Here is a 27,533-nt window from a genome sequence, read left to right on the forward strand (position 1 = left end):
AGGAGATGTTTTCGTTTTCCAGTTAGTCAGGCCCCACGATGTAAAAGAGCACCAAAATAAACAGAGTGTGCCGAGAGGGAATGAAAGGAAATACTGTTTGGGAGCACAAACACGGCAGCTCTAACTGTACTTGGAATGCCCTTTTCTACTGTGTGCCTGGCCCTGAGCCAGCAGATAAGTAGCTGAGAATGAAGTGACAATCAGACAATAGGCTAAGCCCCGAGATGACAGAGCAGATCCGCCGGTGACCACCTTGACCAAAATGTTTAAAAGATCAACAAAACATTCACCGAGAAGGTTCTCGTGCACTCTCTAGAAGTACGACTCTTTCGGGTTTGACCTTAACATTTTTGTTTGTGCTGTCGGGAAACCTTGTGCTGCCGTTCGATCTATTTTTATTCATTTTACTTTCATCTATTGCTTCCCAAGGTCTTTCTGTGTACCGCAATCTGTTCCAGGGCCAGGAGCCTGGTCACAGATGACATGAAAGCGACCAGCGGCACGTCCTGCCCCTCTGCTGGCCTGACAGGTGTCTCTGCATGTAACTACATCCTCACAGAGGTGTATTCTGGGAACGGACAACAGCAACAGATGGAAGTACCGGAGTCATCAAACAGGGTGCTATTCATTTCTCCGTGATACAGCCACGGACTTGCAAGAGGATAGTCTTCCAGGCCAGGAATGCCCAGCTTTCTATTATTTGCTCAGCTCAACATTAGTTGGCCTTTTCAGCTCCTTCCCACCCTCCCCTCACCCCCCTTGGCTACTCTCACACATCCCGACAGTTGTCCGCCCTCATTCTCTCCGTGCTACTGATACCGCAGAGAGATCTCACTGACAGATAGCCTTCAGCAGATGGTTCTTCAATGCCCCAGTGGCATTTCAACCTTTTTATTCTCTGCTCATGCAGTAGCATGCGCACAGCGAGCCATTCCTGGAGATTTTATCTTCCTAGAAAGTTATACAAACAGACAAGCATGCAGAGAAGCTTCTTTCAGGAGAAGACTCTGGCATTAGACGCTCCGACTCCAGGTCCTTGTTTGAAGACAAGTTGTTGCCAAATCATACACGATGGCCATTGCCTAAGGATGTGTTAAAGTATAGCATCCTCTGCTTGTTGGCTTAAAGAAAGGAGCTTCAATACGATTGGTTCCTGCCTTGTCCCCCGTTTACAAGGATGATGTAACAGATGTTACTGGGATGTTTGAGTTTCATATCAAGATTAGAATACAGTTGGCTTGTGGTTATTGCTGTCAACTGTTGAGATGTTGATGTTGTTTTCCTTAGATGGACCAAATTTAATATTTTTCGTAGTCTAAATAAGTAAATTATTGTTATTGCATCAGTATTTATTTACTGTACGTTGTCCACCAAACGGCCTTTTTGGCCATTTCTGTAGCTCGAGGCATAACGTAAACAAGGATTTATGGTTATGCACAGCATTGCCTACAATGAAGGTTAATATTGCACTCACAGACCGATACCTTTGTGGATATTCTGTTGCTTGTGACTGTTTGGCGAGTTAACTCAGGGTGTGTTAATAAAACATTTGTGTTGTATATCAAAAGATTCAGTATATGTTTGTGATGACCGTGTCAGCAATACTTGAATGTCATGCATGTCTTTGTCATATCAGCTGATGATGACCATCATAGTGATTTTGTTCAGTCGTTTTCAATGCAGTACAACAGAACTGGTTTTAATACAATTGATAGTATTGTTTCTGTAGTGAGTGATGTTAAACGTAATGTTGTTGATTTACTACTACTTTACTATGCCAGTGCATGATGTGTTACAAAACTCCAACAGTAGAATCAAAATCAATGTGAATACTCTCCTGTGGTGATACAACGTTGTTTTACAGTCTGATCATTTAATCTGTTTGGTTGCTGATTGTTTACAACACACATGCATGGAATTGTAATATGTTTGGAATCATCGAGTCAGTCTGTATCAAACACCATTGAAATGAATACCTGGATAACATCAAAACATGCTGATCATGTCAGTAAATGTATTTGTTCACCACACACACTGGAAGTTGTCATTCACTGGACTTTGAGTCTTTCACTTTGGTCATCAAAATGTACCCTATCAAAATAAAGTGCTCTAAAATACTAAACAAAAACAGTAAAACTCCAACAATAATGAAAGTAGAACAATTCTATCCAACTGTCCATGTTTAATTAAAAAAAAAGGTGTTTCCAAGAGTAATAGGAAAAACATTTACAGTTTGTGATCAATTAAGTGTTCACTTAGTGACATACGTCGTCTCATACAACAGAAAGGCTCCACTTCAAAACAACAACGATCCCTGGAGTCACCATCCTGTTGTATTACAGAGGTAAACATAAAACCATGGAAATATGACTTTGAATTAAAGGTTGGTTTCCAGCATGTTTGCTTTTTTTTCTCTAAGGTCATTTTAATTCAACAGCATTTTAATCCTAAACAAACAGTGTAGGGAGCCGTGGCGTGCACAGCGTCAGTTTCCAGCTCGGACATTCGAAGGTGTCCTGTGCGTCAGAGCCGAAGGATTTGTTTGCTCTCAACAAACAATCACTTTGGTTTCACCCCACTTTGACGTATTCCTATTATTCAGTCGGCATTCTCAGTCATTTTCTCATTTTTGACTGCAATGATTTTTATGTCCTTACGAATGCAGTGGTCATTGAAAGGCAATTATTGTTCTGTTCTTCCTGGGATGTAACGCTGAGGTACAGGCTGTTCAAAATGCTGGAATATAAAAAAAAAAAAAGAGAAACACTGATGTCAAAAGGCGATTGATAAGGGAAGAGGTCTGATGGGTTTGAGAGTGCCGTTAGTGGAGTGGTGTTTGACAAGTCTTCTTGGTAAATGCTGCCAATGATTGTGAGCAGAGTGGTGGACTGCATCTCTTGTTTTTCGTGAGAGAGAGAGAGAGAGAGAGAGAGAGAGAGAGAGAGAGAGGGAGCTCAGGAAAGGCTGAAGCAGGTGTTGGAGGTACTTTTGTGGGGCAAAGTGTACCGCGCCCCCTCAACCCCTCAAACCCGCTCCTGAGTAGTGCTGGGGAGCCGTCACGTCTCACATCCCTAAAGCCCTGAAGTTTAGCTGCACTTGCAGGACTTAACAACCATGTTGGAGAGCTGCTCGACTTTAGGGGAGCGACCCACGTAGTAGAGGATGGTGAGGGGCTCCAGGTCCTGAGGAACGCAGCAGGGTGAGGCGGATGCTTCGGGGTTCAAGGTGTTGTACAGGCTCAGCAGCTATGGCAGAAAGAGCAGAAGGAGATAGGGATCAGCAATCACGTTTCCCCAAATAGATCCGCAACTTTAATGTGTCGTGGCACTTTGTCTCACCGAGCTGTGGGTGGTGTCTGCGCTGCGTAGATAAGGACAGGGGCCGGAGCAGAAGTTAGCGTAGTACCCTTCAGGCTGATGGATCCACCTCCAGCCCAAATCCTGCCGGAAATTAATATATAGTGGTCGTACACAGCAGTTCTCCTCATAATTGCTGCAAAGAAGAGAGGACAGAGAGGATTATTATACTCACTTCATTTCACAGATAATAAGCAATTTTAACAGTTGTATACATTTCTTCTCCCTATGGGCCCACAGCCAGATATGAGAGTGACGGTCAGGAATTCCACTCTTAGGTGTGCCCTTATTTTCCCACTTGGAGTCAGCCCAGGTGTCTTTTGGTGTTGCTTGTCAGCCTGACACAGGAAATCCAGAGCTGAGGAGACAGCGTGTAAGAGGAGGTGGCGTTTGCTAGTTCTGGGACGGATTCAGACTTGTATTGGATAATACCTCTGTCATGCTCGTCTAGGTGATTAACAAGCTTATCCTGTGTGTTCAGTGCCCATGGACTCTTCTTCACTGCCATCTTTTTGAGATGTGAAAGCTGATACCCCCCCCCCCCCCCCCCCCCCATATCAAATCTCAAAAACTGAAGTGCAGGTGCAGCCAGAGACATTTTTTGACAATGTCAAAGACAATAGTCCAAGCCATTTTTCGGGGCAAGGAAATGTGCCTTACTTGAAGCAGTAATTGGTGTCAAGTGCCCGCTTTCGCCTGCGGGAGGAGGATTGGACATCCAGCCGGTGGGGAGGGAGCATCATGAGGATGAGATGGGGGTAGAGCTGCTCCTTTTGTTTTTTCACACGGCTCAGATCGTCATAGTCTGCTTCCATACCTGCAGGAGACAGTCACTTTAGTCTGCAGGGTACCAAGAAGAACTGCAGATTTATTGAGAATTGTAAAGATGTCTTCAAGAGCTGACTTCAGTGGAACCACATCTTCACTCTAATCTGTGTAGTCAGCTGTAACTTTTACAGGAGGATACTGTAATATCCAGAAAGGGCTTCACTCATTTTTGGCTACGTTTTTCGGCCTTCTCCTTATTCACTGGACTCTAACTTCCTCCGTTCTCCCCCCTGGGCCTGCGTCTGCTCATCCAATCTGCCCCTGATAGCTAAAGCAGTGGATATCTCAGGAGAGATACTGCTGTTGGATTAGTACGCCCCTCTTTAATTCGGGGCCAAGCGTCTGAGCGCCGTGGCAGCACATTCCTTGCGGCCAAGCCAGTCGGGAGTGTTCCCAGGGCCGAGGGCCCGGGGGCCCCAGTGCTAAGTGAGATACCAGATCGATTGTATTCCCATGCTCTGTGTCTCTCTCCACATCTTAGAAAGGAAACCCATTATCTGACCAACAAGACCTCAATCGGTAATGCTGCTGGAGGAACATGTTGATGACTGGATGAAAAGGACCGTATTGTGGATGTTATTGTATTATAACCACAAACCAGATTCTCATTCGTCGTAGCCAACGCTGCACTAGACTAGAACATACCCTGCACAATAAGAGGCTGAATAAACACCTCAGATAGCTTTCATTTGGCAATAAATGCAATGAAACAAAAGGCCTATTGAGCCTTTAGGGCAAATTAAGAAAAAATCATCTGAAAACAGACAAATTAGAGCTTAATCTAAAATATGTATACTTTTATCAAATCCTCTAACATGAACAGAAGAACAACAACCAATGTATGCCATTTGCCACTTTTAATATGATAAATAATACCTAATATGTAGATGTAAGTTTGACATTTTAGAGGTTTATTCAAGAAGTTTGTCAGTTATCTGACAAACTTCTCCTGAGTCCTGAGACCCTTTTATGCAACTCATTCTAAAACCAGCACTGCCTCAATAGCAATTCTCAGAATGAAACACATTTTCATCCAACAGGAGATGCCTCTCTGGAACATTAGACAAATCAAATAAATCAAACAGACGTAAATGTTATCTACCTCTTGACCAATAATATAAACTGGCAGAACATCTTTTCACTGTGAGAGATCAAAAGCAGAGAGGAATCCAGTCCAGATACCAACTTAACGACCACAGCTTGGCCACGGGACCAACAGGTGAGATTGAGACTGAGATGTGCTCTTAAAGTGGGAAAAACCTAATCAGAGTTCAATACTCAAAGACACTGGAGTTTTTGATTCCTGATTTTACAAAATGTGGTGAAAACAGAAAACATTAGACGAATCCCGGAGAGAGAGATTAAAAGGAAAAGTTCGACATTTTGGGGAATATGTTTATTTGCTTTCTGTCAGTAAATTACATGAGAATAGGGATACCAGTATCTGTCTGTAGGCCTTTATTGGCAAGAAAACAAGTGTAAAGTGTATTTCCCCAAATATCAAACTCTTCATTTAACAACAAAGGTTGCTGATGCAAATCCAAACCATCTAAATTTCTTTCACATCATTGAGGTATTCAATGCAGTCTCACCTTTGAACTTGACCTCTAGCACCTCATTGGCGTTCTCGATAATGTCGCCATTTGGCCTGAACGTGTGGCAGGGACAATGCACGCTGATCTCCAGGCCAAGATTGGTCTCTGAGGAGGAAACAAGAGCAGAGGGACGTAAGGAGCTGACATTTTCCCCTCAGGCCGCTATCCTTCATTTTGAATGAGCCCGTGCTATTTGGCAGGATATGCATTGAGATGCGATGCAAGGAAGAATTGGGGTATCCCACTCACGTCTGTACATCAGCCACTCTCTCACTGTCTCTGTAACATCAAAGGAGACCCACTCAGGAGTTCCCTTGGTCAGGACATTCTTGCCCCCAATGTAGCGCTGTTTGGCTTTGGGGTCGTCTTTCTGGAGGATCTGCGAGGGAAGATGAAAATGTGACCCAGCTGCATAAACTCTCTTCCTTTCACACACACACACACACACACACACACAGAACCAGAGCTGTCTGTCTGAGCCAGACTCTCCAGGATGCCTTGGGCCAAATGTCTACTCTTCATGGAAAAAGTGACTCCCTGTGTTGATATCCCCATTTTCAAGTTAATGCCTGCGTGTTACCCTCCTGCCAATGAGAACCTGGCTGTCCTTCACATCAGCAGTTCAAAGTTACACTTTAGCCGGGCTCCCTAGATGCAGTTTCAAGCCGTTCAGAAAAAAAAGCATTGTTGCCAGGTATATCCGTGGGCATTCGTGGCCTAACTGTGTTATCATGTCGAGGCCCCAAATCTACAAACCTGACGATGGAGGAAAATGCAACAGTGTGGTCCAGACATTCCTATCTCCATCAGCACTTCTCTGAACAAAGGTGTTTATCTGTAGTGAGAAATGTGTGTGTTTGGGTGGTGAGCCCCACAGCAGTGCTTTGGATAACCAGGTTCCTGAACATTGTCAGCATCTAATCTGTCTTCCTGTGGGAACGAGGGGCCCGCGTCAGCCCTCTGCCAATCAACTCCAGCCTGAAAAGTGTGGGGGCGAGCGAGCAGCTCCGTTTACTCCCCCGGTGGGTGACCCTGCCTCTATCTCCTCCTAGGCCCCTGGAAACGATCTGACGGCCTGACAGTCTGTATTCAGCGCTGGCCAGAGCCTTGCCTCAGAGGCGGTATGCAGTCCGGAGACGCTTGTCTCCCTGGCAGGAAATGTTGGAACCTGATCATTACTCCTAGTGTCTCACGGGAGATTAATGAGGAAGCCGAACAAAAAAAAAAAATCCATCCTTGCCACCCCCCACACACAGACATCTAACAGATGCTCGCTTTAACACAAAAGAATCCTCATAAACACACAAATGCAGGTGCATATCTGAAAACCCTGTTGAAAGCATAAACCATAACAAGGATGGACAACTGCTATGAGATTGACAGCTAAGAAAGAAGAAACTGCTGAATGGAGGGGTTCTTAAAGATGGCTGTGCAAGCTCTTGAATTTGTCCGAACGTAGAATCCATTTGACTGTAAGCACATGGAATAATGATCACATAAAAAGAGGAGAGAGGGAGTTGGGACACCCTAATATAAATGTTTTCATCTTTCTCGCTGACCTACGCAGGCCATCTGAGAGAAACAGAGCACATAAACCCGGCACGCTGCTAGCAGTGGAAATGAACGGTCAGTTCACACACCTGGTAGAGCTCAATCCTCTGCTCGTTTCTCTTGGCGCCGGTGTTGGGGATCCGCAGGGCTCGAAACTCGGCCCGGAACAAGTTGGAGGAGTTCTTCTCCATGGTGGAGACGTTGAAGCGGAATACCTTGGAGGTGATACCCTTCGGGCAGTAGGGGAGGTCATCTGCAGGTAAAGCGGAAACGATGACTTAACAGTGGCCTTTAAAAATAGATCAGACTGGAACTCACATTGTTTCTTTTTTCAGAATCCTTTTAAACCCTTATCCATCTGTTACCTCAGAGTGGACATGTTATCAAAGCCTATTTTCCACACAGGAGTGGACATGTTTACCTTCTGATTATTGATCAACTTCTTGCAGAGGATTCTCCTCTACGAGTTTATATAGTTTTGCAGATAAAAAAAGCTGTACTTTTTTTTTAACTATTTCTACTCTATTCCAGAGAGACGTGGGCCATTACCGCGAACCATCTGCTTATACTTTGTACGGTCCGAGTTAGCAACAAGTTGAAGTCATGAAATGAAAACCAAATGTCCCATGTGGTGGTGGAGCCGGCTGCAGTGGGACGGCACCGTGCTCCTCCTCCTCCCACCAGCTCTTGAGCCCAACAGGTGCTCCGAGGCCTCGGCCACAAGCCAAGTATTCCCCGGAGCTATGGGAACATATGGACTCACATGCTGGAGCAGAACAATACCTGAGAAACCATCTAGGAGGGTGACTCTGCCATGATAGTAACGCCACTGAGTGCATGCTTGACAAGCAATAACTTGCTGTATGCATGGTGGGGGCATGTGTTTGTACACTGGACTTTAGCAGAATCAGCTAAATAAATGGCCACATTGTGATTCTGTGTAAAAACATCCTGTTGCATTGAAACCATTCCCCCTTTTTACATCCTAACCATTGAACAGTTTATTATTTTAACAGGCCAAGCACATGCAGTTTTGAGCAAAACAAGCACAAAGCAAACTTTTTATGGGCTAAATGGAAACAGTCGTTTACAGCCAAGCCATTGCTAATTTATTACCACAAGCTTAAACTTTATTACCAAGCCTCAGATTTGCTGGTGGTTGAAAGGGGCATTGCACCTTTGGCTGATTTGCACCTCAAGCTGTTTGAGGACAAATGGAAACTCAGAAGTTCAGTTGTTTCATGCAAAAGGAACTTGCAAATCTCCAAGTATCTGTACTTCATTTGACCCATAATCCTATTTCAGTGTCCTCCCAGTCATTATCTGATATTTCCACAACGTTTTTTTCAACTTTCCCTATTTATAGGTGACCTTTTCAGCATTCATCCTCAGCCAGATATCTGTCCAGTGTTTCCACACAATCTATAAGGAGGAAACCTCAGTAGCCTATTCCTCCCCTCACTCATTTTTCCGTCCCCCCCCCCCCCCAACAGAAGGTGGAAAGCCCCACTTTGAGGGGAGATTTGAAATTCTAATCAAGTCTTTGGTTTCCTTTTGGATGACCTCATTTTTCCTATTGCAATGGTTTTAGGTGGATTTCACATTATGGCTTATTTTTGCCAAGGGTCTGAAAGGTAATTTGTTCCATGTTGGTAAGTGGAGGGGGTTGCTTGCATAATTAACTGCAATACATTCAGCACTTTTCTGACCCCCACCATTTTCAGACGATAGCTTTTAAGAGTGCCAGCATGCTGACATAAGGTTGACCTGCAAACTATTTTTAACAGCACAGATTTATGTCAATAAGCTTCATTGGGGTCTTGTTTCTTGTCACTCAGAAATGATAGAAAAAATGATTTTTAGATTTAAACAAAGTAGATATATTGTTATAGTTCTGATTTAAATTACACGCCGTTCTTAGATCAGATTCTGATTAGAGAATTTGGATTTACTGCAAGCCATTCTCACTAACAGGTTTGCTTTATGGTCACATATAAAAGCCTGGATAACAACAAGATGCCCAGTTGATCTCATTTTTGTGTTATTAACTTAAGCAAATTAAGCTTGGATGGGCTCTTAATGAGGGATCAAGGGGAAAAGTGATTCAGGAAGTCCTGGGGACAGACGTTTGAACAGCTCTGTTGTAAAGCTTTGCATAGAGTGCCTCGCCCAGACGCTATCGACCACACCTCTCACCCTGACACATGCTCCCCCTCCAGTGTCTGGGATCCTCTCCACTGAGGAAAAAGATGAAATCAAAACTCAGGAATCACCTCTCTTTGCCCTTTTGCCCGCAGGATTGTCCGTGATGTCAGTCTCTCCACAGCTTTGTGGAGGTAAACAAAGGAAATAGGAAGCATAAGGCAGCAGGTGCTGGCCAGCTGCTGAGGTGTCTACTAGGTCTCATCGAGGGCAATGGAAATGTCTTTGGAAATGTAGTAATTTGAGTGCTGTATAGTTACAATCAGTATCTGAAATATCAATTTGTTTGCACAATGCTTCTATGGTTTGATTTTCACATGGAGATGTACTCAATTGACATTTAGTTTTAATAATACAGATTTAAAATGCTGCTTTTGTATCAGAGGAGACTCTCACATGCTTCGATACTGTGGCAGGCCACTACAGCAGATGAGATAATGTGACGCAGCTCTGTTCTGAAGTTGAAAAACAACTTTTTCCCCACTTGATTAAGGATGAGGAAGCAAAAAGAGTTTAAGGCGTGGGAGTTGGGGGGGAGAGATGGTGTTTCTTTGGGAACAGGCCAAAGACCTCTGTCTCTGTTTGCTCAGATGACATCATCCTTCTACTATCCCATATATCAGAGACCCTGCTGTCCGCAGCGTTAATCCTCATTTTTTACTGACCCAAAACTGAGTCAACGATTGGCTTAAAATTTCACTGAAACTGCGTGCTTCAGTCAGTGTGCAAGGCTTTCTAATTTAAGAGGCAGTGGATTCTAAGAATGTTATTGTGCTAAAGGTCATCGTTCAGTTCAGTTCAGTTTTTAATCTAATTTCTTCAACAGTATTTGGTTAATGAAGATATATAATGTGCCACATTAGCTTTCTGATGCACCAGAAAGGGAAGACCTATTGCTTCCCAGTCTCAGTAATGCTTCATCTAGCCATAAATGGCAAATGCCTTGATTTGGATGTAGTGGCACATTAAAGTATGACAGAAAAGTTTCTGTTTAACTTTTTAACAAGGCATAAAAAAAGCTAAACTTGACTACATTCCCAAACACTCCCACCTTTCCAAAAACGGTGAATGTAAAACTCATTATATTCAGCAGGAATGAAAATGAACTACACTGCAAAATGATCAAGGTGACAGACATTATGTTCCTATATACGGAAACATGCCCCGCTCTCTTTAAAATTACAGAATGGAAAGGGAGAGTGCTAATTAATGTGTATTTGGCACCTTCGGTTAATTTCCTAATACACTTCTTGGATAAGCTGTTTAGTGCAGAAAGTATTGCCGGTATAAGTAAAGTTCACGTCTTGTATTATCACCTACACTATGGCCTACAGTATGAGACCAGTGTGATGTGTCCTGGGCACCTGGCCATCACTGATCCCACTCCTTAGACCTCTGTTTGTTTTGGGAGCTCTGGCTACCTCTGACCAGAGGATAAACCCCGAGCTGTGTATTTTGAGTGTCAGAAGCACTTTGTGGGACCTGTGAAATGGATTTGATTCAGGACTTATGCTGGAACCGGCAGAGGCTCTGCTTAGTGTCACAGCACAGCATAAACACCTGTTGATTTCAAAATGGTCACACCAAGCACTAACTGGCCTCTGACCGTGAAAATGCACAAACTCTAACTCTTCCTCTATGAAACGAACTTACTCTGGAGGATCTGCTGCTCAGTGAGCTTCTGTTACTGTTTTTTGGAACAATCAATGGACCATAGCTTATACAGGAAATACCAATATGGATGAACAAGGGAATTAGATCATCACAGAGAGCCACTCGGCTCCTTGCTACTGGAGAGAAATAGTGGGGAAATAGAAGTGAGCGAGTGCACACACACTGGATGAAAAATATTGGGAAACTCATGGCCAGAAAATGGAAATGAGGTATTGGAGTTGGCAATAAATACTAAACCTAACTGCCTGAGAATTTTCCCTGCTTAGGAATGTGTCAGACTTAGGCTGGAGTTCCCATGGCTTTGGTGTGAGGTATGTATGAGGAATGGTGCTCATTCCAATTAGACTGTTTACTTTGCCCTCTCCGTTGCGCGCTGCTCCGCTGCTCACAGGCGCATCTGTGCGTAAAGGTTGCAGTGGATTTAACGCCAGCTGGAAAAAATGGACCCCTGTTTTTGATATTGTTACCTCACATATTATATATTTTTTCATTGAGGCCAGATAAAATGTACATAGATTTGCACAATTGGGTTTACAAAGGCATTTGGATTACGTTTGGGCATCTAATGTTGGCTACATTGCGCTGACAAAACAGAATATCGTGCCAATCACAAGTAAATGCTCCACCCTATGTGTATTAATCACTCACACTTCAACACAACATATTTGTAGTTTTTGGATGAGTATGAGGAGTCGCAAAAAAACACCTGAATAATCATGAGCAAAAACAATGAACTTACTGTTTTCTGGCGGACCATTGATCATGTTGAACTTGTAAATCTCTTTGGCATAGTACTCAGTCTCCGTGTTATCCTGTCCACAATTCTGATGCCGGTCTCTTCCCAGCTCCTCGATGAGCTCCTTGGTGCTGTTATAAAGGGCCAGAACCTGAAACGGTACTTGACTTGGACCTGTTGTTTGAGGCGGACTGGTCAGCCGGAGTTTACTGAGAATCTGTCCCCGGACCGCCTCTACTCTCTTTTTCTTTATGTGGTCGATGTCCACAGTGGTGCACGTGGAGAGCGACAGAGTCATTGTCACACAATTTAAAAGGAGGAAAAACAGAAGTGCATTTCCCAGATTCATATTTCACTATGTGTTCACTCACAACCGAGGCTTGTCAAGTAAAAGAAGAAGAAAAAGCTCCGATTTGAATAGAATCCCCTTCTCTTTTCATTCAGGTCGTTAGTGAGTCTTGTTCCAGGAGGAATCCCATTTTCTCAAGTGCTATGTCATCTTTGCAAAATGAGCATTTGCATGGGAGCAAATCCGTGCCATTTTGGAAAAAACTCTCAACTCTTCAATAAGACTCGTTATTCTACTCTTCATTACCCCTTATCTCATGCAAGCACCTCTTATTATCTTCGTGAGTGTATAGTGCGCCGATCTCTGCACCGCAGTTCAGTTTCTCCAGTGCATCGGGCTCTTTCCATCCACTTGTGCTCACGGAGTCAGCGCGTCTCTCTGCTCCCTCGCTGCAGTCCGGCCTCAAACACACTCAAACGCTCCCCACTCTCACTCGTACTTTATAGTCACAAGCTGTGACGTTTTCGAGGGAGGGGCAGCAAGCTTTAGCCTTCGTTCGGACAATGAGATCCGTCCTATTCTGAAATGTGTTTAATTCGACTTTTCATAATATTTTTGTGCTGTCAAACTAAATAAAATGTGCGTAGTATTAGGCAGAATGCGATTTCGCAAGAGCGACTACAGAAGCAAAGTCACTGGACCGAGTCTATGGAATATGTTTGTGTTTGTCCTCTCTGCGGACGAATACTACAAATACCACTTGTGGGTTTTTTTATGTACAAAAGTGAAGTGATTTTAATGTGATAGCCTACTGTGTAGCTACTCATTAAGTCCCATCAATGACGGATATGTAGCCTGTCTGTGGGTCATCAACTTTTATAAGTCCTTGGAACATATTGACCTCATCCAAAGTAAAGTTTTAGAGGAAAATCAAATGCAGATGGAAGGCCAACTTTGACAACGGACACTGAAGGTGCACAGGAGCTCAGCCAGCTGCTCTGAACCACTGGATGCTGCTACTGTTCAGCTTCTCCCCAGCAACATAAAACATGCATAACAGCGACATCTAACGGACGCAGGGGGTCAATTCAGGTCCCATATGCAACATTTCTCAGACTGAAGCTGTATTGTGGATATTGACCCTTAATGCAGTCTTTGATATGGACTGTGCATGCCTGAATTAGATGAGATAATGTGACGGGGCTCTACTTGATTGAGTTTGAGGATGAACAAAATGTTAAAGGGCGTGGGAGTTGTGGGAATGATGATGTTTGTTTGGTAAAAAGGCAAACTAGGGCTCTGATTGTTTAGATGACATAATTTTTCCACTATCCCTCCCTCATGTTTTTACTGGCCCAACCCAACACTGACTTAATGATCACTCCGACCATTCACTCAAACTGCATGCCTGTGTGTGCAAGGCACGAGCTTTCTAATTTTAGGAAATGGGTCAGTCTTAAATCAAATGTTAACATGCAGAGGGTCATCTTTCAGTTCAGACATCCCTGTCTTTACTTTATGTTATCATTGCATTTTGCATTTATAATAATCCTAATGATCATCTCACTCAGAAGCAGCGTTAAGCAGTACATTAGTCAGTAATACTGTCTGTGTAACGTAGCTTTTTATTTGTTTATTCTTTACTTCGCGGGGATTAACTGGGACGCGAACTGTCCTTCTGATTGGCGTTACCATGGAGAGCGTTGCCATGTGACGCTTCTTGATAAACAGGAAGACGCAGGCAGCAACAAGCAGCGCGAGGAGGAGAGAAATGGATGACAACTTTCAGCTCGGAGATGTTGGGTCGGTCAAAAATGTAAGTGAATCGTTAGAATTGCAGGAAATGCAGTAATGACAACTTTAAGTGTTGAAAGCATTACGTAACGGAGCAGCGAGGCTAATTGTAGCTAACGGTACTTAGTGTTAACGTTAGCTATTAAGCTAATGTGAACCTCGTATTAGACAGTCAGGAAGTGAAAGCTATTTAACATGTATGTTACCAGCAAAGAGACATTATCCTACCATTTACCGCAGCAGGAAAGTTCGTCTGTGAGTATAACGTTGTAGCTAGCTAACGTTAGCTGAGTGGTTAGCACTGCTAGCTAGCTGCATGCACACACAGCTCAATGTTTTGCAAGTGTTTTGCAGTTAACCTTTAACTTAGCTTGTGTGGTTTTCAGTGAGGTAGGACATACTTCACTCCTAGACCTTTCATGGTATGAACAGTTTTCAGCACTTGAGAAAACATGTTTTTACAAATAGTAGAGGTGTTTCTGCTTGTGTGCATGCTCTCAATTTCTGAAAAACAGTTTTCTATGAAATATATTTGACATAATAATGCAGCACCCTACTTTGGAATTGCAATGATGGTCCGTCTGCAGAGTTGTTGCTCCATTCATCAAGGAAAATCATACAAATAGTGTTCACATGTTAAATAATGTATATGTAAAAAAAACATTGTCACTGCCACATCCAGCACAGCGTGACTTCACATAATTGGAAGTTGTACAAACTGAGGAAGCAAAAGCATACTAAGCTCCAAACTCGGTTGGTTTATGAAAGTGGAATAATCTGATCTGCTTTATTTTGAAGTCCATGCAGACAACATGTGGTGGGCTCATTAGATGACTGGCACAGTTGAAGCAAAGCGAAACCACAAAGTCTTTGGTAATCATTGGGAGTGCCAGCTTTTGGCTTTATGATATCAATTTCCAATTTTCAAACTATGCACATTTCCCAGGTTGCAAAGTCTGGACGGAGAGCTCGCCTCGCAGCAGACCAATCGTCTTTTGAAGATTCTCGCTCCGTTCGGAAGTCCTCCACATCTGCTTCTATGGGAGAAGTATGTAAACATGTGATAACAGATCCTTAGATTGAGTTGCATGTTTATAATTTCACCTCACAATAATCTTCATCGATTTTGGTTTTGTCTCATACATGAATCACAGGAGGACGACGAGGTAGGGAGCATGAAAAAACAAAAAGCAGTGACTTTGCATGGCTTCTGCTGCTAATGCTCCAGACATCAACTTTATATCATTCACAATAGTCTTAGCTTCACTGATCCTTTAACGTGAGTTACCATGGTTGTTTGCTTTAGTTCAGCTTGATTGGATATGATGTCCAGGTGGGTTGACATTCGCCATCTCTTATATTACAGCACGCTTGGTAACACCAGCTTGACACACAACGTCCTCATTCATTTGAGTTGACATGTTCCTACTTCCTATATTCATATTCATAGCACATACAGTCACTGTTCTAAAACTGTCGCTGCTCTTCGTTTATTGTCCTGTGTGTGTTGGATCTGATGCATGAGATGTTTTTGAAGTGTACAAGCTCTGAAACCCTTTTAAACTTTACAGCACAACGCTTTGTAATTGCTCTCTTGTAAACTGTCTCATTGAAAAACAAGCCGATGACATCACTAAAATCCACATGACTCTACCAACAATTTTCATAAATCCTCTCCTTATACTGCCTACTAGTCTCAGCAGACATGTTGTCGTAAAGCTTTCTCAGCGATGTCCGCCTCTTAAAACATGTTGGAATTGATGTTGCTAGATTTAGACTAAGTATAGAGCAAACGTGTATGAGATAAAGCAAATCAGAAGTGACAGTTGAAATCTATAAAACAATTTCACTCCACTGTCGTTGGCATTTATGGAATCAGGGACTCTTGGATTTGGCAAACAGTAAACCAGCCAACATTCCCAAAGCAAAACATTCCAGCAATGCTTTCGCTTTAGGCTAATCTTCCCAAATTAGGCCAATTTCCCTAATGTACGAACCGGTATTCTCGCGCCCTTCCTGACCTGCCGTGCACATGCAATACATTTTTCCAGAGTGTCGTGCGACTGGGGTGGATTATTTGGAGTCTTCGTTTATCAACCCTGGCCTCTTCTGCCTAAAATACCCAACTGATTGGTCACATTCCTGACATCCTTTTTAAGCAAAGACTCATTTGCTTTTATTGGCTCATAGGGTTTGGTCCCTTGCCCTAGAGACCATCAGAGAATCCTAAATTAGAAACTACGAGAGCTAAGCTAATTGCCGTCACAGCTATAACTATTTTACTACAACTGTGAGGTTCATATTTGGTCATGAAGAATTCGAGGCACGGATTTGTTTAGTTTCTCATGACACTTAATGGTCCTCTCCATTTTGTGAAATAACTGTCACAGGATGTATTTATTACACCCAAAGACACTTGACCCTACTATCTTGTCTTTCATGAGAATCGTTCATTTTAAGAAATACCAAACATTGAACATCAGAGTGATTTCACGTCACTTGAAGCAATCTTTTCAATGTTGCTTAAAATGTCTCAATTGTCATCATTATAATCCCCTTTGTTCTCAATAAAGAGACAGTTACTAATTACACAAAGTTGAGGGAGCTTGTTCAGCCTCAGCTCTCTCGATTGATGGTAATATACAGCAGAGCAGAGTAGCTCCCCCTCCCTCTACCCTGCTTAATGGTGACATTCAGATTTATAAATGGCTTTGGTGAAGGAACCAGCCATGAAAGATTATTTCCTCTTTCATCATAAACGAAAGAAATTCTTCACGAGCACTTTGTCCTCTGCAGACCCAATTTAGTAATGAGAAATGTTGTGCCTTTTTTTTTTTTTTTTTTTCTTCCCCTAATTCATTTGTCTAGTGCCCACCCTCTTGTGCTCTGAGGAATTCATTCATTCAAGTGCTGGTCTCAGGGTCCCGGTCTCAGGATCGAGATGCGTACCGCGTTCATATTCTCAGAATCAAAGAATGAGAGGGAGAGGGTCATTTCTTTTCCTGTTGATCTATTTTAGGGTCAGACTTACAGGCCCGGGCAGTTCCCACACTCTGCTCCATATGTGCTGGAAATGAACGGTATTGAAATCTAATAATAAACAAAACAATGGAGTGCATATAGATGACTGAGGCATGTGTTTACCGTAAGGGAGTGCTTTTTTTTGTTTTGGTAGCTTGCAACTTAGAGGTGAACCTTGGTTTAAATGATCCTCAGACCTTAAGTAGGACAATTAAACATTCATGCTAAGTGGAATGGTTTTTGTGTTGTTGTAGACTAGAGGGCCACCAAACTAATTTTGCACTTACACACTATATGGCCCATTCACCATGATATCAAACAAATATTGATGTAACACACAAGCCCTATAATTATGACAACTCTTAAAGCTCAAGCTTACACAAAGATGATATTTGAATGGTAAAGCAAAGCGATAGACATGGTATAAAGCCAAGAATAAAGCCTAATAACAGTTACATTGCTAACATATATGATTTATTTATCCTCCCCGTGAGTGAGTAAACATTCAATGAAGCTGTTTGCACATTTCTTTCAGGGTCCTCCTCCTAAACCGGCCCGGCGGCAGGGTGGCTGGGCAGAAGAAAGCTCTGCGTCCGGTTCTGCCAAGTAAGTATATGTTCAACTTTCCCTCCTTCTCCTGCGGCTACACTGGAGGCGGAGACGGCGAGCTGTGGTCTTGGGTTATGTGTTATTAATGAACTCTCATGCTGTTGAATGAGCTTATTTATCAGTGCATATTTGGCACTCGGGCTGTGAATCAACAAGGTTAGGGGGAAGCCTGTCTGAGCAGGCAACTCTCCATTCGTCTTCATCTGTGAGCAAGGCGGTAATTGACATGGTTAATGCATCAGCCACAGGAGGGCACTGTTAGTCAGCTAGCCACTTCATCACAGGGGTTCAAGCCACTTAATCAACCCTTACCACTGCAGTCTGCTCTTTACAGAGGGAGCACAACATGGAGAATTTGTGAAATATCTGGAACAGATGGAAGGTGTTTGCCAAAAGCACTGTCCACAACTAACACATCTAAATACTGTTCATGACTTGAACATAAAGAGCTTTTTATGGTAGTGTGTTACTACCTCTCTCGTCTTTTCCTTCCGCCTGCCACTGTGCATTTTTATTCTGTCTCAGTGGAGGTGAGCGCATAACAGATGCATTGAAGTGAACAGGCTTGAGTCAATTGTGCTTATTTGCGTCGTTTACTGCACCGTTAGTGCAAGCAGGGAAAACTCGGTAGATATTTCTTTTCTTACAGAAGGTCAGCGTGTCGCTTCTCTGCTTTCTACGTAACCCAGCTTGATTCGCAGTCTCGAAGCGATTGAAATACAGGAGGTGTAAAAGGGGTTTGCGTGCGCATTGATCCTCTCTGAAACAAAGTAAGTAATGGTCCCCCCTGGAACCGGCAAGGACTTTTCCCTTCAATGTCACCCCTCATGCTCAATCACCGCCGCCCTCCTCCCACTAATCCCAGCGCAGAAATCCCGGGATTTGTCGATCTATCACTTCTAATTGACACTAAATGATCTGTCAGTTTATTGATGAACCTTTGAAACCAGGTTGTCACAATATATTTTATCCCTAACAACTTTTTCCAGACAGTTTTACCATGTCTATCGCTTTGCCTTACATGAGTCTTAATCAAGGGGCCTGTAATGTGTCTTAAGTGTCGCCACCCCCGCCCCCCCCACCACCCCCCCAGACAGGACACAGTCCAAGGGCAGGCAGGTAGGCTCCCTCCGCTCCTCTCTGCCCCGTTTGGTTGGGCTCCAGTACTTTCTAGGCTGTTGGTCTATACGCACTCAGACAGCGTTTCTTTTAGCTGACAATTAGCTAATGGTGTTTTATTCAACCTATTCAAAGTCATTATTTCCTTTTTATTTTGCGTTTGCATTTGAAATAAATAAATGATTTTCCGACACAATTGACAAATGCATCCTGACTGACATGTCTGTATAGATTGATGACAGTCGATGTGTGATGTAAAATGGTATTCACATGTCCCCGTCCACTCGAGGGGACACTGTACTCATCTGTTGTTTTTTTTGTGCAAGTGTTATTTTTTTTGAGCTCATGAGTTTATTTGTCTGCTCTGATTGTCAAGTCAGTTTTATTTATGTAACCCAAAGTCCCAAATCAAATTAGCCTTCAAGGCTTTTCAGTCTGTACAGCAAACTCCCCGCAGAAAAACCCGTTAATAGAAGAGAAGAAAGTTACTTCCAGAATACCGAGGGACCCCTCTTATGTTTAACTGAACGTAGCGAGTGTACAGGTGCTAGTTTTAATGTAGACGCTTTTATTCACTTTTCATTCTTGTTCACAGGGGGTCCACCTTTCTAGTCTCTACCGCTTCATTGTGTTCAGAGTCCCTGTACATGTGCAGTGACTTTAATCCCAACATTGGTACTTAGGTATTATGATACGCACGTCTTTCATTATTTGTTTTTTTTACACACATTTAACAGTATGAATTTATCTAATTTCAATTAATACTGCAAGAAATCAAGATTGCAGATCAACTTGATTTAACAGGATGAAGATGACAGCGAGGCTATTCTGGATGTGTTGTTTTTACCAGTAGGGGGCACTACTCAACCAGGAGAACTAGTAAAAGCATTTTGCATCAGGAAAATAGATTAAAACCTCCTATACACATGTTTAGGCTACTAATACAAATACATTAAAACGTATCTGCGCTGATTCCTTTCTTCTGTTAAATGATGATTGATAAGGGTGAAATACTTCTTGGGTAACTGTAAAGTTGTTTTTCCTTTTATGTCTGCTGTGATTGCTACCTTTCTTAAAACAGATTGTGAATGCTAAAAATACTATGTTGAGGCAGAGAAGTGTCAAAACACAGTGTTTTGGTGTCTGGCATGCTCTGTTCAAGCTGAGCTGTGTAAATGGAGAGAAGTCTGAAATAGCAGTATGAACCAGCAGGAGACGAGGCTGAGACAACAGAGAGGAGAAGACACAACTACTGTAGACCCCACTGTGTCTGGTGTAGCAGGATTACTATCATTAGATACAGATAGAAAGGATGTATCCATCAGAAATACACACATATATATATATATATATATATATGTATGTATATATATATGAGAGAGAGAGAGAGAGAGAGAGAGACATCGTTGAGTTTTTTGCTTACCATTAATTTGAATGTAGGGAAAACGTAATCTAACAAGTGTGTTTTATTTTAATGATTGAACATTTTTCTGCTGTTCTACAGATCTTCAAGAAGACCTGCAGCTGAAGACCTGGAAGAGTAAGTTAACATCCATATTTCATTGTACTCCTCCTGCACTTGTTTATTGAATTTACTGCCAGTTCCATTTATGTGTGTGTGTGTGTGTGTGTATGGATGAAAATAGGTCAGTTTAAAATGTTTGTTCCTGTTGCAGTAAAATGGAAACAGCGCTGTGATTTTCAGATTGTCCTTGGTTGCAACTAATCCTTGCCTTCCAAGAACAATCACTTAACATGATTACAAAAACAGCGTGACTGAGTTGTCATCACTTTTATTGCTGTGAGCAGCCAAGTTTTCCTGTTATTCTATTTTTTTTTTCCCGCTCACCCTCCTTCACATCCTTCTGTGACTGGAATAGACATCAGGAGGAGAGGCAGGTAGAGGACGAAGTCGTCGATGTTTTACTCGTCGTATAGCGGTTGGAGCCCGGTGCCTGAATGGCTGTAGCGAGACAGAGGCTTTGAGTGTCAAGTTATTAGAAACATCCCTTGTGTTGTGCTTCTGTCACAACTGCCTTGTCTCAGTGATACTTATTCAGCTCCAGCTGTTTGTTTAGTTTTAAATCCTAGAGGTGAACTTGTCTAAGGCTGGTCACCCAGACAGCACAGCAAACGTCTCATAAGCACATTCGGTCTCTTTAGGCAGAGACGACTGTTCAGAAGTCTCAGTCACACCGTAGCAGACCGAGCAAGTGTCCCGACTACCATGAGACAAAAAAACAAGCCCATCATCAAAGAAAAGTGACCCAACTCACTCACTCCCTGTGATGACCTCACCGTTGGGCTGCATTTTTGAAAAGCATGAAATAGTTCGTACTCTCACCCTCGCCTGTTTCTACAGCCGCCGCCTGCGACCACAAACTCCCCAGGGATCAGATGATGAAGGAGGTAAGAGCACCCTCACTATCCCCCCCGCTCTGTGTCTCTCCTCGCGGGCAAAGAGGAGCCCTCCGGTGCCTCCCCGGCGCATTCATCCTCTGCAAGTAGAGCAGATAAGCAGGCAGTCAGATCATCGCTTTTCACTGATGCTCACAGCATAGTTCTCCTTGAATCCAGCATGGATTCATATGTTTAAACTCTGCCTCTGTGTTCATCCGTTTGACCACTGTGTGAACACCGTATTAGCAGTGACTGTGCTCATTAAATAAAGTTAGATCTATAGGTGATGGAGAATATTGTGGTCGGGAGTTAAGTGTTTCCCCCTCACCACCTAGAGCGACACAGTTAGCCACACACACATGCACACAAAGTGTCAGGTTGAATACCGATCTCGCGGTAACTGAGTCACCTGAGGGCCCAACTCTGCGCAGCACAAACAATGTCAGAACTGAGGGGGAAATTCGGCTAAACTCTGCCTGGAATAATTGTTCTATTTTGTGGCACAAGGCAGCTGGGGAAATGGGATCAAATTGCCTCCGTAAAGATAGGTTAGCAGCATGAAATGCTTAGTTGACAATGCTGAAGGACACGTCAGTATCTCTTGTAGTTTTGAGTAATGCCATTCATGAAAAAATAAACGAATGCTATATTGTTTGAAACCCTATAAATCTACAGTCGACTACAGATCATAACGCTGTCCATCATGTTTCTAAATTCAGAGTATTGCAATACACAGTAATAATAATTAGAATAAAAATAGTCAAATGTCCTTTTAGCTTTTTATTCAAATATTTAACTTGTGCACTAGGATGAAGAGTTTGTCAAATTATTAAAATATGGGGATGTAGCAAAATAATATTTAATTATCGATCAGCTCTAAAGTAAATGTTGCATTTCAGAGTCTTACTTGGAAGTCAAGAATATAATTGTATTTTAAAACTCTCAAATGAAATTCAAATGTCTCGATAAATCACAGTGAATGGCACACGTTCACGGCAGGTTTTGAGGTACTGTAAACATTTCACAGTACTGTACATATCTCTTACGTTTTACACACACACACACACACACATTTGTCTGTCACTGTCGGGTATGCGCTGGCTCAAACGGCCAGTTAATTGAAGAGTCCAGAGGTTTGGTTCTCTTGCAGTTAAGGCCGCCGGAAAGATTATTACTCTGTGGAGGGAGACCTCTTAATACAGAGCCGGGGGCCGGGGCATTGGAAATTACAGTGCTGAGGGTTAGTGAGATAGCCCCTGCGATCTTGATTATGTCCCCTACCCTTATCCCTTATGTCCACTGGCTACAAGCACAGAGAGAGAGAGAGAGAGAGAGAGAGATAGAGAGGGAAGGCTAGCCCGGTCCCCTGCTCCCATCCTCCCATCAGCTGCCCCCACAGCCTCCTGCTGGTCACCTAAAAATGTTTCATCTCTCGCCGTCTTACTCTTAGCCGCTGATGTGTTGAATATTGTCCCATAAGCCTTTCAAATGGATCCTGTACCTAGGTAATCATTTGACTGGACCCCTGCGTAGATTACCTGCTCTCCCAAAGTCACTGACTGAGCGTGTGCCTGCCGGGAGTATGTCTACATTCACAGCAAATTATCCCCCTTTTGATATTTACATGCTTCAGCGAGAAAGCTGGACGCGACCGTAATAAGGGTATACGCGTGGGCCTGCTTCGCTGCCAGACAAAAGCCACCTTGATGCATGTCCAGCCGAGGGAAGGAAGCGAGCGTAAGTAATGTGCCGTGCCGAGGAGCGACGGCTCCTCCTGATGGAGCTGCCCTCTGCGTCAGAAGAAAACACCGGCTTGTTTGCGGCTGCTTCGATGCCCCCGCTTGACCTCCAGTAATGGCTTGAATTTGAAGCTCATTTAAAAATGTTGTTTCTTCTTTCACTTAATAATAGACTTTGCATATAGACAACATAAGCCTCTGTGCTTCACATTGAACTCTCATGGAGTGTGGTAATAGTGCATTACGGGCTGAAATGAAAAGGCGTGGGTGTGGACGGACAGACAACCCAGGAAGTCGTTTGCAGAGAGCCGGACGGCAAGGCTTTTTGATGTCATTGCACTAAGACCATTAAATTTGATTGGGGGTCCAGGGGGGACGGATTCTGCTGAACGCTGTGCTTTGTAAATGAGAGGACAAAGTGTCACCGTGGGCCTCATGAATATGAAATACCCGCGCCCGCATTTATTTGGATATCAGAAACACAGATGAATCTTGTCAGCGGCTAAACGAGCTTGGCATTTTTAATTTGGTTTAATTAAAGAAGAGAAATAAGTTATCAACAGAGGGTGAGCTTTTTTTTTTAATATACTGAAAGTTGATTGGTTAGGTTTTGTAGAATTAAAAAAAAAGTATTTTAAAGTCTCCATAACTTTTATAGAGAACTGAAATGTAGTTTTCCATCAAAGATCGATGTTTATTTTCAGGAGTTATTTTGAGGGAATGACATAGATGCCAAGATATTTCCTCACATCAGATGCACACTTCCATCTCCTCACCTCTATTTAGCTCCTCTATTGACTTTCCCCTCAGGGCGCAGTACTGTGGTTAGAGATTACTGACAACCCTCTTCGTGCAGTCCAGCTCTCTCTTTTCCTCTCAGCATCTGTCTGTTCCTCTCTCTCTTTCTTCCGGTCTCTATCTGTGTTCCTCTCTCTCACTGTCAACACTCGGCTGTCGAGCTAATAAGGATGCGCCGCCTCCCGAAAGTATTGTTCAGGAAATCCACATCGCATCCAAAGTTAACAGGGTTTCTATGAGGGCAGATGAGGAGCCGGTAAGGTCTGTACTATACAACAACGCATACTGCTGACATGATTGACAGTTTCTCCTCATTGATTGTTGTGTACGTTCTCCTGTCGCTATATAGTTTCCTTGATATGATAAATATCATCACACAATAATGGACTTAATGGAATAATGAGTCTTTAAACACATTTCAATCATTCTATTCATGAATTATTGATCATTTAGCTTAACTGCATCCAATCTTTCTATATCCTTAATGATGCTTTTTAAAATGTTTAAATTTCCCTGCTCCAACAAATGTCCGTCTGAAAAATGCTGTGAAAGTTTCCCCTGTCCTTCTTGGGAGCAGAGCCATCCTCTGTCCTGTTGCGTTTTGCCAATTAAAGTGGGTTCCCACTGTTTGAGCAGCGGGTTGGCGGCTCCCGGCACCGCAGCTCCTGCCAGGCCGCACTGTGACTTCCGACCCCACACAGATGGGCCTGCAAGCAAATACTCTTGCACGTGGCTGGATGCCGCCCCAGTCGGAGTGGCAGAGTGGACATGGAGGTCGGCCTACCGGCCACCGCGGGTCCTCGGGGTGGGCGGCGCTGACAGGGCCCAAATGCTAAGGTAGCAGGGGGTGCTTTCTGGGGAGCCCCTGGCTAGCGCCCCTCTCACAGCACGAAGAGCTGCCGCCTCGCCTCCTGAATATTCATGGCCGCATGGTTATTGTGACAGGGCAGCTCTTATGAGAATGTAACTAGAGGGAGGGGGGGGGGGGGGGGGGGGGGGGCATGGTCACACATACCCATATTCAAACAAAGATGTTGCAGCCGTACACAGGGGAGTTTCTGCATTTTTCATAAATGATTCTGTCATTTGGCTGCCAATCAGATTTTCTCATCATATTTTGACACTTTTTAAAAAAGAAATGTTATCCGATCGTTTGTAAAATGTCGTGGTCTGTGTGTGTTTTTCAGATATTCCAGTGATTCCAGACCTCGACGAAGTGCAGGAAGAAGATCTAACAATGCAAGTTGCAGCTCCACCAAGGTAGTGACGCCTTCAACTTTTAGAAGTTCATCCGTTTATACACACACACACACACACACACACACACACACACACAGCGTGTCCTTACGTGACAGTTAACCTCTGTCCATGCACAGGACGCTGGATCAGTAGCCTGCTCTGGTGACTTTGATGGTTACCTGTCCTCCTCTCGTGCCATTGCAGAGTGTCTTACTTTATCGGGCAGAAATGGAGAAATAACAGTTGGGTGTGATTTATGCAACTCTGTTACCGGGGTCTCTACTAACCAGGGCCTTTTGATTTACAGGGCAGTGAGAGACACGCCGACATGTGTCGAATATGTAGCACGGCTATGACAGCGGTGGAGGTTATTAGGCTGGGGCTTGCTCTCTGTGCGAGATAATATCCACATTGAACTCATTGCGGGGGCAATGTAGCGTGTAATGTGCAGTAAGTAGGACTGGCATGCACTGCTAGGCCCCGGCCACTTTGAGAGCCCCCCCCACTTAATTCCAACCCACAGATAAGCAGCTGGGTTTCAATTTGAAGCGTTTACCACTTGGCAACCATGTCCTGCTCTCTGTGGTCTTTGCTTGAAGTCTTCAAAACTTCTACAAAGCCACTTCTTAGACTTGGTTTGCAGTTTGCATGTAAGCGTGAAAGCACTTGAGTCAGGATGGCTACTGTTTTTCTGCGACGTGTTGTCCCGATTGAAACGCACGTCTGTTGTGTTTCTCTCGTGTATCGGATACTGACTCGTGACTTTCTGTGATCCTGTTAGCGTCCAGGTGAACCGGGTAATGACCTACAGAGATCTGGACAATGATCTGAAGTATTATTCTGCGTTCCAGACCTTAGTAAGTCAAGTACATTTATTTTTACATCTCTTCTCGTCAAAGCGGTCCATTTCATTTCATAACCAACAACAGCTCTGTTTGTGCAAGCTAAGTGAATTTGGCTGCGGTCTTTCTTCAGGATGGAGAGATTGACTTGAAGCTACTCACCAAGGTTTTGGCACCAGAACAGGAGGTGAAGGAGGTGAGTGAGTTTTTAGTAAATATAGCGTGTGAGCTCCCAGCGAATGCCTGTCCAGCTGTTTCTGGAGCACCAGGGGAGGTTGCCACTCTGTCTCCCAGGTAATCAAGATTTATGATGTGTACATTAACACCCTCTGCTCTCCTTACCCCGTTCTCCTCTCTTTGCTCCCCCTGTTCCCCATGCTCTCTTTCGTGGTATGTCTCCCTCTGCCTCCCTAATTCTTCTTTTTCTCCCCCTCTTCTTGCTATGCAGGATGATGTGAACTGGGACTGGGATCATCTGTTTACAGAGGTGTCCTCAGAGCTGCTGATGGAATGGGATCAAGGAGAGAGTGAGGAGCAGGCCGCATTGCCTGTGACATGAGGTGGAGCTTTGGACTGTGACTTTAAATGGCTCAAGGGAGAACTGGGTGAATGTCTATTACACAGAAGGGCCAGTGACTTTGGTTATAGTAACTTTAATTACTATTTGTTATCCAGAATGTATATATTTTAAAGCGTAAATACAGTGTTTCTTGTATTTTCTAAATAAAGTTCACGGTGCAGTGAATATGCGGTGTTGTCTTCTTTTTAATTTAGTTTTAAATGTCCCCTTATTTGTCTGTTAGTTTTAAACTTAAACAGCCAAAAGGCAAACTGATTTTGTGTGAAAAGCTTCTCTTGAAAAAGCCATCACAGATACAGATGCCCTTCCTGTACGGCCAGCATTATCAACACCCTCATACAAGTCCAAGGTTGATAATCAGCTAAGCTGAAATCCAGTTGATTGTCTTCAAATTAACATTCCTCATTAAAGCCTACAACCTTATTGTTATTGACTGTGCCATTGACTTTATCTTCCAGGTCTTCGATAGGAGCAACCCCTTCTTCACTATTATCTCAAATGCATTGAACAGAGTTCCTATTGACACCTGGGGGATTAGCATACATTATACCTTTTTACTGGATAAAGAGGAATGGATGTAAGTCGGGGGAACAAGACATCAGCAGGTGTCAGCTGTGTGCTCTTCAAAGTGATAGAACACAAATTCCTTACAACAATGTGATAACGCTGAATAAAGAGCCCACAAAACAGCCCACAGGACAGAATACGTATGTTTTCCGCTCTGAATTTAAATCGACATTGGCTCTGACACATTTGCACAGACGTTGATATGATTTCCGCTGTATAACGTGCCTTCAACATGTGCTGGTCGCAAGTATCAGCATTCAGTTTTGTCTTTGGTTCATGTGTGTGAATATAAACGCAGGCCTCCAAAGTCAGGCCAGGTCTATTAGAGAAACAGCTGTAACATTTACAGATTGTGATTAGGTTTATTTCTGAGGCAGGGAGCAGTCTCATGACATTTGGAGATGCACAGCAAAACCCTCAAGGACACGTAATCTATGCATCTAACAGCTCAATCACTGCCCATCACAAATAGATCCTGATTTTTTTCTTTTTTCATTTGGTCGGCCTTGAATCAACTTCATCAAGTGTAACACCTCAGGACGAAGCTATCACACGGGATATTTGTGCTCAGAATACGTGTGCGTGGCAGAATAT

At 43.4% G+C, this 27,533-nt stretch overlaps 3 protein-coding genes across 4 annotated transcripts in view; 2 read left to right on the forward strand and 1 right to left on the reverse strand.

Moving 5' to 3' along the window:
* ttll5 (tubulin tyrosine ligase-like family, member 5) overlaps positions 1-511 on the forward strand; it is a gene marked incomplete at its 5' end in the record, with an annotated part of 41,815 nt that extends 41,304 nt beyond the window's left edge. Inside the window, one exon of the mRNA XM_079175141.1 lies at positions 430-511. Coding sequence (XP_079031267.1) covers positions 430-482 — 53 coding nt within the window. The 3' untranslated portion in view covers positions 483-511. The remainder of the gene's footprint in view (positions 1-429) is intronic.
* Positions 512-1,997: 1,486 nt separating this feature from the next.
* Positions 1,998-12,678, reverse strand: tgfb3 (transforming growth factor, beta 3). The gene is made up of 7 exons (XM_079174105.1): positions 11,946-12,678; positions 7,420-7,583; positions 6,029-6,158; positions 5,777-5,884; positions 4,017-4,173; positions 3,339-3,492; positions 1,998-3,245 (listed from the first exon to the last, which is right to left on the reverse strand). The coding sequence occupies exons 1-7, from the start codon at positions 12,289-12,291 to the stop codon at positions 3,087-3,089; spliced, it is 1,218 nt and encodes a 405-aa protein (XP_079030231.1). The 5' UTR covers positions 12,292-12,678; the 3' UTR covers positions 1,998-3,086.
* Positions 12,679-13,973: 1,295 nt separating this feature from the next.
* ift43 (intraflagellar transport 43 homolog (Chlamydomonas)) lies at positions 13,974-26,526 on the forward strand. 2 transcript variants are annotated; one of them, XM_079175310.1, is made up of 9 exons: positions 13,974-14,047; positions 14,972-15,085; positions 17,582-17,652; positions 20,279-20,314; positions 21,137-21,183; positions 24,899-24,971; positions 25,732-25,807; positions 25,926-25,988; positions 26,241-26,526. In XM_079175310.1, exons 1-9 carry the CDS (start codon positions 14,003-14,005, stop codon positions 26,349-26,351), a joined length of 636 nt encoding a protein of 211 aa, XP_079031436.1. In that variant the 5' UTR covers positions 13,974-14,002; the 3' UTR covers positions 26,352-26,526. The 2 variants fall into 2 exon arrangements, with proteins under 2 accessions (XP_079031436.1, XP_079031437.1); XM_079175311.1 differs by having other exon boundaries at positions 14,972-15,073.
* The last annotated feature ends 1,007 nt before the right edge of the window (positions 26,527-27,533 follow it).

The sequence above is a fragment of the Pholis gunnellus genome, assembly GCF_910591455.1.
Source record: "Pholis gunnellus genome assembly, chromosome: 15".
Taxonomy (NCBI): domain Eukaryota; kingdom Metazoa; phylum Chordata; class Actinopteri; order Perciformes; family Pholidae; genus Pholis; species Pholis gunnellus.